This window comes from Leucopleurus acutus (genome assembly GCF_964270905.1).
Source record: "Leucopleurus acutus genome assembly, chromosome: 4".
NCBI classification, from domain to species: Eukaryota; Metazoa; Chordata; class Mammalia; order Artiodactyla; family Delphinidae; genus Leucopleurus; species Leucopleurus acutus.
In genome coordinates, this window is record NC_139146.1 from 72,973,528 (window position 1) to 72,989,901 (window position 16,374).

The window sequence follows — 16,374 nt, forward strand, 5'->3', positions numbered from 1 at the left end:
AGTGGACACTGGAACAAAACTGGTGTTCTGCCAACATGAGAAAGAGGGAAATGACTGTTAGGTAAGTAATCTACAGCACAATGGAATATTTCATAAATGGTGTGGGGAGAATAGGCTATCCATATGGAAGAAAAGAAAATGAGATCCCAATAATATAAACAATGATAAATGCCAGGTGGATTAAAAATTCAAATGTCAGGGAGGGCGGGAGGGAGATGCAAGAGGGAGGAGATATGGGGATATATGTATATGTATGGCTGATTCACTTTGTTATACAGCAGAAACTAACACACATTGTAAAGCAATTATACTCCAATAAAGATGTTAAATAAATAAATAAAAATTCAAATGTCAAAAACAAAAATTAATTTTTAGTGGAAAATACTGAACAATATATTTAGAAATTAGGGGTACAAAAAGATTTCTAATATAAAACATAAATAAGAATAAACTATAAAAGATAATATTCATTAACTAGAGTACATCAAATGCAAAAATTCTGTACAACAAAACATATAGGAAATTTAAAAGCCAAACCACAGTCTGGGAGAAGTATTTGCATGACATAAAACAGTTTTTTCTGTTACCTAAATAGATAAATAAGTATAAAAATGAGCAATTGGTAGAAGAGGAAAACTGAATAGCTAATAAATACTACAGAAGGTGCTCAGCCTCATCAGTAGCCAGAGAAATACAAATTTATACAAAGATAGTATTGACCCATTATAAAAAAATGTTTAAATTTGATAATACTGAGTGCTGGACACTATGCTGGGAAACAAACTGTCATCTAGTCCTAGCAGAAAAGTCAACTAGTTCAAAGTCTTTGATGATCAGTTTGGTGATATTTGGTAAACTCAACAATATGCATGGTCTACAAAATAACAATCCTCTCCAAGGTATAATGCCCTAGAGACACTCTCTCACATGTGGACCAGAAGACAAGTTCCAGGATATTCATCTCATTCTTTCAAACCACACACACACACACACACACACACACACACACACACACACACACAAACACACACACAAACACACACACAAATATGGAACAGTCTAATTATACATCAATATAGATTCCATAAATTGAATATTTATACAATTAAATCTATACATGTCAATTTGGATTATCTTAAAACAGAATGCTGAGAGGGAAAAGCAGGTTGTTTAGGGATACTTATAATGTGATATCACTTACATAAAAAGTAAAACCCATAGCATAATACTCTGTATTATTCATGGAAAAATAAATATTTAATAAACATATAGAAACAAGGAATCAAGCTTGTGATTACCTCTGGGAAAGGAAAAAGAAGAATCAGAGCAGAAAAAGGGTATAGTATCAGAGATGCTTCAACTTTATGTCTAGTTTTATTTCTTTAATGAAAAAGGATATAAAGTAAACATAAAAAACTAGTAAATTATATTGAATCTATGTGTAAGGTACATAAATATTTGTCATATTATTTTATGTGTTTGAAATACTTTATAATTTTTAAAAATACATCTTCTTAAAAGTTTGCCATGAAAATATTTTATCAATAGTGAAAAGGTCCTACTCCACATACATCTCTCTTCATGAAAATTACAAATGAGGACTTCCCTGGTGGTCCAGGGGTTACTACTCCACCCTCCCAACGCAGGGGGCCCCGGTTCGATCCCTGGTCAGGAAACTAGATCCCACATGCCGCAACTAAGATCCCGCATGCTGCAACTAAAAAAAGATCCCGCATGCCACAACTAAAGATCCCGCATGTGGCAAGGAAGATCCCATGTGCCACAACTAAGTCCCAGAGCATCCAAATAAATAAATAAATAAATAAGCTAATACTTTAAAAAAAAAGAAAATTACAAATGGAGTTTGCCTCCCTTTCGTCTATTATAAGCATCATTTTAAGCCACATGCTATATGTTGTTTAAGGATTAGAAAGTAGTGTCAGAAGAAATGTAAACAGTAGCAATATTCCACAGGAAAAGTAGCAAGGATTAAATAAAGATGCCATGAAGATCAAGAAAGGCCCAAATGGCATAAAACTGAAAAGAGATCTTCAAAGTTTAGTCAAATACTCAAAAAACATTCTAAAGTATTGAATGAGAAGCCAAAGACGTTACTGTCAAAAAAAAAAAAAAAAGTAGATACAGAAAAAAACTGCTACTTGAATTTTAAATTGGGGGCACTTAAGAAAATATGATATAGGGCATATGTCAACAATATGATTTATTACTAAGATTATAATAAATATCAAAGATTTTCCCTGGAATTAAAAACTTTAATTATTAATATCCCAAGAAGCTCCCAGAGCAACATACCTGGAGAAGGAGCCTTTCAAAAGCCAGAAAGTTGTCCCACTTGGCAGTCTGCGGGTGTTTCAGAGTTTGAACAGTGGCCAGCCCAAGCTGTAGGAGCCCACAGTGATTCCCTAGAGCTTTGAGGTTGTTCTTGAAGAGATGAATATAGGACGTGAGCTGTCCCGGAGTGACTCTCCCTGGAAAAACATACAATTTATCAGTGTACCCTCTTCTGGGAGTGGTAAAAATAATGAAGAGAATGCCATTAATAATACTACTGCAGGGCTTCCCTGGTGGCACAGTGGTTAAGAATCCACCTGACAATGCAGGGGACACGGGTTCGATCCCTGATCTGGGAAGATCCCACATGCCGCAGAGCAACTGAGCCCGTGCACCACAACTACCGAGCCCGTGCTCTAGAGCCCGCGAGCCACAACTACTGAAGCCCGCATGCCTAGAGCCCATGTGCCGCAACAAGAGAAGCCACCACAATGAGAAGCCCGTGCACTGCAGCGAAGAGTAGCCCCCACTCACCACAACTAGAGAAAGCTTGTGCGCAGCAACAAAGACCCAATGCAGCCAAAAATAAACAGATAAATAAATTAATTAAATTAAATTAAATAAAAAAATACTACTGCCTTACATCAGCACAAAACTTCAGAGTAAACTGCAAGCTTGCCTAAGCTATCGTGACTCTTAAAACAACATGGTGACAACAGCAAAGTTGAAACTATTAACTGCGTTTTGCAAGCAAGAAAACACATGTTAAGTGATCTTGCCAAAGCCATATTGCTAGAATTCATTTCATAATTCTGAAATACCCCATAAATAAGTTATCAAATAAAGTCATATGAATAAATATTTCTTGAGCTCAACATGGAGTACCTCTCCACAAAAATGTATGGAGAACTAGAGTGGCAAAAATCCTGGAAGATGAGATATCAGAAGAAATGGTTTGGTATGGGTGACACAGTACATTTACTACAATGGTCACCTCTATCTAGAACGAGACCCCCACTTCACAGAAGACTGGAGTACCAAAAACAAACAACAAACGAACAAAAACAAACAAAAAACCACCTGTTGAAGATTCACTCTTTCACAGCTTCTAAGTCCAACTTTTGCCTATAGCAGTCCTTCCATTTACTCGCTTCCCACTCTAATACGTCAAATTTCACTCCTGCCATTCATCAATGCTATGGACTGAACTCCTGAACACCACAGATTCTCCTCATTGGGCAAGAAGATGGCAATGGGGCCAAACATAGATGCAAGTCAAGTAATTCTTTCCTTTACATCTTACCTACACCCTGTTTGTGGTTTACTCTCTGATGCCTGAAATCCCAGTTTGTTTGTTATGTCTAGTTTGTTAATATTTGGCAATGAGACTACCTGCATTTATTTAGCACTTTATCGTTTATACAGTGCAAGTATGTCCTCTTGATTTTCACAGCAGCTCTACGGAGTAGCAAATAAGTGAGAGCTCAGTGTCTTACATGGTGCTAAATGGCATTTGTCAATTAATGGTTTTGCCACAGACTATAATACACAAAAAATAAAGACCTTGTTTCAAGCAACTTATAAGCCTGCAACATATTCTATCTTTTCATTACATATTTTGAAGAGATTAAGGATTTTGAAGTGCCTTATTACCTGTTTATCAGGGCGAGCATGAAAAGAAGAAAAACAGTGGGAATGATGAGCAGGGAGCTGAGTTTCACTAGTTTCTTTGGTCCCTCGGCAAAGCATGGTTCATTCCTGATTCCCAAGCAGCAAGCTAATGATTTGCTTGCTTAAGTACTAATAGAGAAGAGCCTCATTAACCCTTTCTCTGCTCGGTTTTGAGTCAGGTTGATTAAGGTATAATTTACATACAGTAAAATTTATCCTTTTCTGGTTCAGGGTGTTCTCAAATCAGTTCTATGAATTTTGACAAATGCATGTAGTTGGGTAAGCACTGTCACAATCAAAATACAGAATATTTCCATTACTCCAAAAAGTTCCCCCTTTGTAGTCAATTCTCTTTTCCCACCCCCAGCCCTTGGTGAACACTTATCTGCATTTATCTGGCTTCTGTCCCATAGTTTTGCCTTTCTAGAATGTTCTATAAATGGAACCATATAGTATGTAGCCTTTTGAGTCTGGCTTCTTTCACTTTAGCATAGGTATTTGATGTTCATTCATGTTGTTGCTTATATAGGTAGTTTGCACCATTTTCTTGCTGAGTAGTAATCCATTGTATGAATGTGCCATGGTTTGTTTAGCCATTTATCCATTCACCAGTTAATGATTATTTGAGTTTTTTTCCAATTTTTAGAAATTACAATTAGTTATGCTGAGCATCTTTTCATGTGTTTGTTGGCCATCTGTATGTCTTCTTTGGAGAAATGTGCATTTAGGACTTCCACCCATTTTTTGATTGGGCTTTTTTTTGATACTGAACTGCATAAGCTGCTTGTATATTTTGGAGATTAATCCTTTGTCAGTTGCTTCGTTTGCAAATATTTTCTCCCATTCTGAGGGTTGTCTTTTGGTCTTGTTTATGGTTTCCTTTGCTGTCCAAAAGCTTTGAAGTTTCATTAGGTCCCATTTGTTTATTTTTGTTTTTATTTCCATTTCTCTAGGAGGTGGGTCAAAAAAAGATCTTGCTGCGATTTATGTCATAGAGTGTTCTGCCTATGTTTTCCTCTAAGAGTTTCACAGTGTCTGGCCTTACATTTAGGTCTTTAATCCATTATGAGTTTATTCTTGTGTATGGTGTTAGGAAGTGTTCTAATTTCATTCTTTTACATGTAGCTGTCCAGTTTTCCCAGCACCACTTATTAAAGAGGCTGTCTTTTCTCCACTGTATATTTTTGCCTCCTTTGTCATAGATTAGGTGGCCATAGGCGCATGGGTTTATCTCTGGGCTTTCTATCCTGTACAAATCAAAACTACAATGAGGTATCACCTCACACTGGTAAGAATGACCATCATCAAAAAATCTACAAACAATAAATGCTGGAGAGGGTGTGGAGAAAAGGGAACCTTCTTACACTGTTGGTGGGAAAGTAAGTTAATACAGCCACTATGCAAAACAGTATGGAGGTTCCTTAAAAAACTAAAAATAGAACTACCATATGACCCAGCAATCCCACTACTTGCTATATACCCAGAGAAAACCATAATTCAAACAGACACATGCACCCCAATGTTCATAGCAGCACTATTTACAATAGCCAGGACATGGAAGCAACCGAAATGTCCATCAACAGAGGAACGGATAAAGAATATGTGGTACATATATACAATGGAATACTACTCAGCCATAAAAAGGAACGAAAGTGGGTCATCTGTAGAGATGTGGATGGACCTAGGAAGTGTCATAGAGTGAAGTCAATCAGGAAGAGAAAAACAAATATCGCATATTAACGCGTATATGTGGAATCTAGAAAAATGGTATAGATGGCCTTATTTGCAAAGCAGAAATAGACACACAGACATAGAGTACAAACGTATGGATACCAAGAGGGAAAGGGGTGGGGTGGGAGAAATTGGGAGATTGGGATTGACACATATACACTGTTGACAGTATGTATAAAATAGACAACAAAGGGGAACATACTGTATAGCACAGGGAACTCTGCTTAATGCACTGTGGTGTCCTAAATGGGAGGGAAATAAAACGGAGGGGATATATGTATATGTATGGCAGATTCATTTTGCTGTGCAGTAGAAGCTAACACAACATTGTAAAGCAACTATACTTCAATAAAAATTAAAAAAAAATAAATAAAAATAAATTGAAAAAGATTCACAAATCAAAGTCCACCAACAATTTCCAAAAAAAAAGAAAGAAAGAAATTGTGAATAAAGCCTTCACAAACATCTTTGTTTTTTTTATGTGTGTATGTGTCTGTGGACATATGGTTTCATTTTTCTTAAGTAAATTTCTAGGGATGTTGGGCCATATGCTAAGTGTACGGTTAACTTTATAAGAAACTGACAAACTAAGTTCCAAAGTGAGCTGTCCCACCAGCAACAAATGAGATTTCTATTGCCTCACATCCTCACTAGCACTTGGTATTGCCAGTTAGTTTGGTTTTAGCCATTCTATTAGGTATCTAGCAACAACTCACTGTGGTTTTAATTTGTACTTTTCTAATGACTAATAATGTTGGTCTTTTCAAGTGCTTATTTGTCACCCTATATCTTTTTTGGTGAAGTTTGTCTGTTCAAATCTTTTGCTCATTTTTATTAGGTTGTTTATTTTCTTCCTGTTGAGTTGTGAGTGTCATTAACTTTTATCAATCCATTGGCTCAACATATATTTCTGTGCCAGGGACTGTTCTTACTGCTAAGAATAAACCCATGAACAAATCAGACAAAAATCTGTCCTCATGGCCAACAAATAAAGAAGGCAAATGATTCCTGGATGCTCTCCTAATTAATTCAGCTCATTACATCTCATTCCCTTCTTAGGAGATGGGGATCTTTTGTGCAGATGATTAATATTTTTACACAAAAACATCTTGACATATTAAATATTAACATTAAATATATGAAAACAAATTTTCACATGAAATGTGTTCAAATCTAACATTGCCATGAGCTCCATTTATTTGTTTATACACTGTACTGCAGGTGACGCAGCGTGGTCCCTGGACACACAGAGCTTTGTGTATCAAGAGAGAAAGTCATAAAACAATTATACAAACAACTGCTTAATCATTATTGTGGTAAGTATTGTTAAGGCAAAAACTAAAATGTCCTGAAACCATGAAAGGCTCTATGTGATATGTAATTGCTCACCTCTCCAACCTTATCTCCTGGACTGAAGGAGGAGGAATTTAAAGGGCTCAGAATAGGGCTTCCCTGGTGGCGCAGTGGTTGGGAGTCCGCCTGCCGACGCAGAGGACACGGGTTCGTGCCCCAGTCCGGGAAGATCCCGCATGCCGTGGAGCGCCTGGGCCCGTGAGCCATGGCTGCTGAGCCTGCGCGTCTGGAGCCTGTGCTCCGCAACGGGAGAGGCCACAACAGTGAGAGGACTGTGTACCACAAAAAATAAATAAATAAAAATTTTTTAAGAATACATACAATGCATTCATAACATAACTGTGTTTTAGAGAGACCTCAAGAAATGGAAATCATCCAAGAAAGTCACCAGTCTGTTTAGATTTCGAATGCAATAACCATATGTTCAATTTAAAGATAAGAATGTCTTCAATTCAGGGACTGCTCTGGTGGCGCAGTGGTTAAGAATCCGCCTGCCAATGCAGAGGACTTGGGTTCGAGCCCTGGTCAGGGAAGATCCCACATGTCGTAGAGCAACTAAGCCTGTGCACCACAACTACTGAGCCTATGCTCTAGAGCTCACGAGCCACAACTACTGAGCCCACATGACACAACTACTGAAGACTGCATGCCCTAGAGCCCGTGCTCCACAACAAGAGAAGCCACCCAATGAGAAGTCCATGCACTGCAACGAGGAGTAGCCCCCGCTCGCCACAACTAGAGGAAGCCAGCGCAGCAACGAAGACCCAACACAGCCAGTAAGTAAATAAATAAATATATTTTTAAAAAAGAATGTCTTCAATTCAAAAACATAGTTATTAAACTTTTTATCCAGTTGGCAATTTCCTAGCTCAGACTTGGGCTCAGTGACCATATTTACATAACACATAAGGCATGAGATCCAAAGGAACAAATGGATATATTTCATAACAGGAAATGCCAACAGAACACTACCTTGTGAATCAGCAATTATTCACCTTTGCTGCTCCATTCTGTTCCCCTCTGTATACCTTTTTCTTACACACACAAGCCATTAACACTTCCTTATATATGTCATGAAAGCAGGGGGGTTTTTTGGTAAAAATTCGTAACACGTTAATTGGAATTTAGTAAAAGAGTACTTCACACAAATGCTTTAAAATATAGGCTAGTGACATTTTTAAAATATAAATTTAATCACAATCTTACATAAAACAAGTCAAAATCAACTGACTGACTACCAAAAATGCTATACTGTGAGGCTAACAACTTGAGAAAACTTCTCAGTTCATATCGACTAAAACTGCAAGCAACTAGAACCAGGTGTTGAAAAAGTAATAGAACATTTATTCACATCTCATATTACCAAAAAAACCCAAAAAAACTTGTCAGGCAGATTTACATGGTGATTTTAAAATGTCAACCCAAGAAGGCTTTGCAACACATTTTTTTAAAGTCCTAAAAACAAGGGCTATTTTATATCAAAACTGCATAATACATAGCAACTCTTTGAAAAGCGACAATTTTGAAATTTGAAAAATAGTTTTCAAGTAAGAAAATCTATTAGGCTTTCTTTTTCTTTTTTATAGTTTTTAAGGAAGTGAAATGGGCTTCTGATTTCAATTTAGTTAAGAAACAAACACAAAACTTTAACAACCATCAGTTCTATGTATATTTTGAAACTCTTATTGAAATAGAATTATCTCTTGGGAGAAAGGGGACATATCTGGAAAATAAAAGGATTTAATGTATTTATATTGTCTGTGATCCTTACAATATTGAATTCCATTGTATTCAAATCAATTATGGAACTTACTCTTCCATTTATTATATACATTTGATAAACTATAACTTTCTGAACCTGCTTTTGGCTTGGTAAGATATATTTAAAATATCTACACATATGATTCTTTATTGATTTTCTTAAAAAAAAAAAGTATTCTATCAGTGCTAGATTTGATTTAATCCCCAAATTGTGTCTTAATGGTAGAAAGTAACCATCTTTCTACTGGCGGTAGACTCTCAACCACTGCGCCACCAGGGAAGCCCCATTGCATGTTTTTTATTCATCATTGTCCTGAAAACACGAATGAAAACCCAGTGTGTGAAATGTGAACAAACGAAGTTATGTGTTTTTTGGGGGGGGGGGCTTTGTTTTTTGATAAATTTATTTATTTTTGGCTGCATTGGGTCTTCCCTGCTGTGCGCAGGCAGGCTTTCTCTAGTTGCAGCAAGCGGGGGCTACTCTTCATTGCGGTGCATGGGCTTCTCATTGCGGTGGCTTCTCTTGTTGTGGAGCACAGGCTCTAGGCACATGGGCTTCAGTAGTGTGGCACATAGGCTCTAGAGCGCAGGCTCAGTAGTTGTGGTGCATGGGCTTAGTTGCTCCGCGGCATGTGGGATCTTCCCGGACCAGGGATCGAACCCATGTCCCCTGCATTGGCAGGTGGATTCTTAACCACTGTGCCACCAGGAAAGTCCTCAAAGTTATGTTTTAAGACATGTATTTCCAGAAATCAAATATCAGCATTTCATTTTTATCCTTTTTAATCATTTTTCTAATATAATAAAGGCAAAGTATATTAAAATATTTAAATATAATGTTCTGTTAAAACTCTGGTTTATTAACTCACACATAATTGGCAAACATGAATAATTTTAATATTACACAAAAATATCTATTCATTTGTCATTTTTTCTCATTTTAACATTTTGTGCCGCCAAATAAGAGCAGCTGGACACAAAATAAACAAACATAGCTGAACTCTGCAAGCCACAAGAGGAGCTGAGCACTGATTACATTCCTAGTTCTTCTTGGCTCTGCTTGGCCACGTGCACTGTCTTGGAAGTGCTTCCTGTTTGGTTCTCCCTGACCTTTAGTGCGTTTTGCCTTTGCCTCCATAACCAAACAGCCTCAGCTCCTCTTTACATTACCTTCCAGTGAGCTACCTTCTACTCTTTTGTTCACATGAAGTCCCATATATGCAGTAGCGTTTCTTTATCTGTAGTCTTTATCTATAGGAATTTGGCCAATCTTTTTAACTGTGCTAGTATTTTTATCGTTTACTTTAGTGCTCTAATTATAAATTTGTATCGATTTTTGAATGGGCTTCTGCTAGTGATTTTTGTTTGTTTGTTTGTTTGTTTGAGGTACGCGGGCCTCTCACTGTTGTGGCCTCTTCTGTTGCGGAGCACAGGCTCCGGACGCGCAGGCTCAGCGGCCATGGCTCACGGGCCCAGCCGCTCCGTGGCATGTGGGATCTTCCCGGACCGGGGCACGAACCCGTGTCCCCTGCATCGGCAGGCGGACTCTCAATCACTGCGCCACCAGGGAAGCCCTGCTAGTGATATTTATTTTATCACGAGCCCTGATAACTAGTATGTGATTTTGCAAAACAAGTTTTCCAAGAATGCGTGTAAATTATAGCAAAAGCACTTATACTAATATGTAGACAATGGTGGCAACTCTACTAATATTAAATTGTTGGTTGGTGGGCAGCACTGTCAGGGAAAATTTCAAATGTTAATTCAACAGTTGGCATAAGAGAGCCAGAATCTTGTGTACCAAAGATGGTTTCGGAGTTTTGTAAATAATGTACGAAAGGTTCAGAGGGTAGCATGAACACATCGGTTTACATCCTCTTCTCATTTCATCAGAAAGACAAAAAGGAATTAAAAAGGGAAAGGGACACACAACAAAGAGATCGTGAGATAGTCCATAAGCAGACAAGACTTCAAGCACTTTTCCTCCCCATCTGCTGGTTATCTTTGTAACTTACATTACATACTTAAACTTTCTTCTTTGTTCTGTCAACTACAGATGGTATGCTATGGCTTTTCGTCTTCTAAGCAGAGGATATTAGTTCCCCTTACCCTTCCCTCTACTTCGTATTTCCCCCTTTCATCTTCCAAATCATCTGTACTTTTATTTTCATCCGGTCAAGATTGACAGCATTTATATTTTGTTTTGTAACCATAATTTAGTCTAATGTGCTTTTTCTATAGCATGATTCGAAACTTCAAAATTAGTCAATAGTGTTTGTATCATTATAAACTATATAACTATTAATGACAGACCCAATGTACAAGCTATGATTACATTTCCTTATGCATAGAATACACTTGGGTCCTAGAATGCGTATGGGCTCTTTCTGAGGGGGCGGGGGAGGAGCATTCCCTGCTTTAATCAAAGTTGTAAACTCTCCTAATTTCTAATACACTGTCTTATCTTTGAAGTCCGTGTTGTGTTGTGTTGTTTTTTTTTAATTGAGGTATAGTTGATTTGTGGGGTTTTTTGGGGTTTTTTTTTCCCCTCCCTGAATACTTTACTACCAAACTCCTTCATTCCCCTGTTCCATCATGGGCCGATTGTTCTTTAGGCCTTTTTGCACAGTCAGCAGCCTGGAACGCCTTTTATTACTCTCCTCTATTGGAACACCGCTTCGCTAAATCCCTGATTTTTCTTTCTTGCTATACTGCCTTGTTTTGCTGGACACCCTCAAGTAACTTCCTCGGAAAAGATGTGTGGAAAGCAAAGTTCTCTTATCTCTGAAAAGGCTTTTTCTTGCCCTCAAAGTTTAATAACGGTTTATCTGGATCTACAATTCGAGGTTGAAAATACTGCATTGCTTCATTATCTTCTGGCTCAGCGTTGCTCATAAGAAATGTGTGCTAGTCTCATTCTTGTTCCTTTGTAGATAAGCTTCTTTTTTCCATCTTGAGGTCCATAGGAGCCTCTCATTCTCTTGTAACTCTGAGGAGTCACAGTGATTGTGTCTAGTGTAGAGGGTTTTTATTCTTTCCACTTGCTTTTCAGTTAAGCCTATTCTATATACTTGATATGTCTTTCTTCACATCTGGGAAAGTCTTACATTCTTTCTTTGCTAGTTTCCTGTCCTCTGCTTTCTCTCTCTTTCTGAAACTTCTAATAGTTCTTGGGCCTCCTGACTTGGTTCTCTATATCTTTTATCTTTGGTATCATATTTTCAATGTCCTGTTCTTTCTACATTTTAGGAAATTTTCTTGATTTATCTTTAAACTTTGGCTGAATTTTATTTTTACAATAATATCCTTATTTCTAAGAGCTTCTTTTTTAACAAGAGCTTTATGAGCTTTAACTCACATACCATAAAATTCACCCTTAAAATGTACAATTCACTGAATTTTACTATATTCACAGTTATGCCACCATCACCACTATATAATTTGAGAACATTTTCATCATCTCAAGAAGAGAGCCTATACTCAAATTTCCCCAGTTATGAAAAAGACATACAGCTATAAATCCATACATATTAGAATACAGCCTGAATAAAATTTTCAGTTGGGAGATATAACTGTACTTAGTTATACTAGGAAACTGAGAAATAGCAGAAATGAGAACATTCAGGTAATTATAGCTATAAGAGAATTCTGGCTTTTTTATATGTAATAATACTATGGTCATGCACTAAAAAAATGTTTTTAATTGAAGTAACAGAGGAATAGAAGAGTACTAAATCATGCAGCAAAACAAACAGTAAAAATAAACTTCCTCCCCTTCCCCCCCCCCACCAAAGGCTTTGCCTAGAATATGTGACAAGGCACTGCAGCAAAGAGGGGCCATCTGCCCAGAAGATACAACCAATTTCAGACTCAGAAGCCTCAGGTATAATGGAGGTGAAAAGTGAGGGGTATAACATAAAGTAAAGCTTACACATCTTAAGTATGTAGTTCTGTTCACTGTTACACACACACCTATCCACGTAACCACCACCCAGATCAAGGTATGGAATATTTCCAGAACCCTAGAAGATTCCGTCAATACCTACCTAGTCAATAAGCTCACAACAGCAAACTATTACTTTGAACTCTCTCAACACAACTCACTTTTTTGTCTGCTTTTGAACGTCATAATAAACAGAATTATACGGATACACTATTTTGTATCTAGCTTTTTTAAATTCAACATCATCCAAAATCTCAATCTTTTTTTTTCTCACTGTGTTTTATTGTTCTATATGACTATAATAGTTTCTCTATCCATTCTACTTTGAAGGATCTTTAGGTTTTATAGCTCAGGGTCATTATAAATAATGATGCTATGAACGTTCTACTACATGCCTTTTGGTAGACTCATTTCCATTGGATACATGCCCAGGCGTGAAACCGCTGGATCAGTGTACACTTATCTAAAGTTGATACTGCCAAATAGTTTTCCATGGTTGTATCAATATAACCACACATTTTAAATATGATCAAACTTAACATAATTTTTAAAGTATACATACAATGTTTAAAACCTCGCACAACTGTATAATTAAGTTTCCTTCATGGTATTTTATGCTGGGTAGCCAAAACTCTAATAAGAGAGAGAGGAGAAAAAAAAAAAAGTCACAATGGAAACCACATTGCCATACTCTTAGTATGCACCTTTATTTTATTTTTCTCATTGTTTGTTTACTTGCTTATTTACTTACTTTCTTACCTAATTACATACAAAAGGCCTGGAAGGCAAGATACTGATTTCAGAGCAAAGGTTACATTGAAGAGTAAGATGATAGGGAGGGGGGACAGACAATTACTTTTTATTTTACTAATGCTATGATATGAATTTTAAAGACTATTTTACTTTTTAAATAGTCTCTTGGTTCTGATATAAACTAATGTCTGTTTCATGTGAAATGAACAGACCAGTATTTTTCTCTGGGAAATCTGAGTCTATCACTATCACTGATTTGTACAATGGATGAAGCATTGGCTTTCAACAGAAAAAGAAATATAAGAGTAATAATAACTGTCGGTTTCCCACCTCTACTGAGGTCAAAGGACAAAGAAATATGGTTAACATGCAGGTGGAGAAACTTAAGTCAGACATGAGAAAAAAATTCCACGATCGTGATGACTATTAGGCATTGAAACAGGTTATTAAGGGGGGGAAGAGGGAAGACAGTATAAATCTTCTCCCGTAGGGATTTGAAGGGCAGTATATACAGCCATCTGTATAGTGAAACTTGGATAAAACCCAGCTGGGAATTGATGTCCATTTTTTTAACACTATGAATACTGAAGAAGGATTTCCTAGGATATCCTTTAAACAGTATATGTTTCTTGTTACACAAATTTTTGAGCTCTGTAGTATTACAAGGACAGAATAAGAAAGTAATGTGAAAAGATCATTTTAATTATATGAGTCAATTCAATCAAATGGATCCAAAATTGAGAAATCTATTGCAAGATATGTTTTCAGGATAGTACAGAATAAAGTATAACTGCTGCAAGACCACAGGTCACAAACAGAAAATAAACAGCTCTCCCTGAAATTTTTACAAAAACAGTGAAATATAAAACCACCAGAAACACTTAGGGTTTGGCTTTCTTTGGAAATGCAGCCTTCCTGAGGCTAAGTTAAACACTGCATCAGTGTTTATAAACTCAGCAGAGAGCACAGAAAGGAACAGACAGATTACCCCTGTTACCTAAGGGGCAGATTACCAGCCTGCCAGGTAAGCAGCCTTTCCTTGGTGGGTCTACCCTGACTTGGAAAGAATAGCCTCCAAGTAAAGCAACTCCCACCCCACAGCAATGGATCTTCCCTTGGGGTTTTTAAACTCCTAGACCATATTCTCATATGGTGAGGATCCCTTCTGTTGAGAAAATATAAAGATTAATAAGAGGAGGAGGAGAAAAAAATGAAGAAAAAGATGCACCAATTAAAGTTAAAAATATAGAGCCAGAGGGCAGATGCTTGAAGATGGGATATTAGAAATCCAGATTCCCATTTTGTGGATGGGAAAACAGAGAAACAGAGGCAATTCAGGTTCTGTTTTAGGTGATGAAGTGTAAGAAAGAAATATGTGCTTAGTGACCTTAAGGCTTTCGGGCACTATTAATCATTAATTCAATAAAAACTCTTTCTGTCTCTTTCTCTAGATCCTCTTCTTCTTCACGCCCCTAAATGGATGTGTTCCTTACGACTCTGCCTTCAACCCTCCTCTCACTCATTCTACTTTCTTTTCCTGGATGATCACCCTTACGTTATATTTCCTTTAGAAATTCACTACTTAGGCTCCAACATAATCACTAGGTAACTAAAACCCCAATCTCCACTTTCACTTCTGGAAATCATTACTCTAGTCACATGTTTTCCAACTAAGATGATCAGGAAGCAATCATACAGGCAATGTAATTCCACCCCTAAATCTGGTAGAATACTCTTCATATGCAATTGTATGACCATTGGTCATTATTTTTTATAATGTCTTTTATCTGCCCAGGAGGCAGTAAATAATTTTATCATGCTATATCCTCCTTTTACAGAACACGCTGAATTTCACAAACATTTATATGTTACATAATAAATCATCTCATCTAATTGTCGGGTTAGCAGACAATAGAATCCCCATTTTGAAGACAGGAAAACAGATCAGAAAAGTTAATTAACTTGTTCATTTGAAAATAAGACAGTATTTTTTCATGTTTCCTATCCCCTACAAGGACCTAATTATATACTATGAACACATAATAAATACCTTTTAAATGAATGAGAACAATTGTCTATTATGGCTAAATCTGGATAATGTATAGAAAAAATTTCAATGAGTTTTCCCCCTTCTACTGATTCCAATGACCTCTAGAAAACTGTGCTAATCTTGGACCCCAGAGAATATGATACTCTTTTAAATAATGGTTCTCGAAGGTGTTCCATGGACCCCTGGGTCCTTGAGGCACTTTCAGGTAGTCAGAAAAGTCAGAACTATTTTCATACTAATACAAAGATGCTACTTGATTTTATTACTATCCTGTGTTTGCATTGACGGTACAATAACAGTGGTGGGTAAAAGTGCCAGTGCCTTAGCACCAATCAAGGCAGTGGTACCAAATTATACGAGTAGTCAGTTTCACTTTCAGAATGGCTATGATGAAAAATCAAATGTTACTAATTTTATCAAATCTCAACCCTTAAGAAAACATCAATATTTTGTGTAGAGAAATGGGAAATATACAAAAAGCACTTCTGGGGCAACCAAAGTATCAGTGCAACCATTGCCTCAAGGAAAAGCACTGATGTGATTACTTGAGTTGTGAACCGCTGTTCACACTGTTTTAATGGCATAAAATTTTTACCGAAAAGACAACTGAAAAAGTATGGTTCTTCACACATTTTTTTCCAACAAGTAAATGAAGTGAATCTGTCACTTCAAGGAAAACAATTAACAGTTTGTATTGTCAATATCGAAACTCAAGTTTTCATGTGAAATTATAATTTTGGAAAACTTGTATCTGCCCCTATATCTTTACATTCCTAATACTTAAAGATTTTCTAATGATATCAGTGGTGATATTGACAAA

General features: G+C 36.9%; 1 protein-coding gene across 1 annotated transcript in view; it reads right to left on the reverse strand.

Annotated features, from left to right (window-relative positions):
• Positions 1–16,374, reverse strand: part of SCFD2 (sec1 family domain containing 2) — a 394,032-nt gene that overhangs the window by 322,104 nt on the left and 55,554 nt on the right. The window contains exon 4 of the mRNA XM_082838240.1: positions 2,314–2,489. Within this exon, the coding sequence (XP_082694366.1) occupies positions 2,314–2,489 (176 nt within the window). The remainder of the gene's footprint in view (positions 1–2,313; positions 2,490–16,374) is intronic.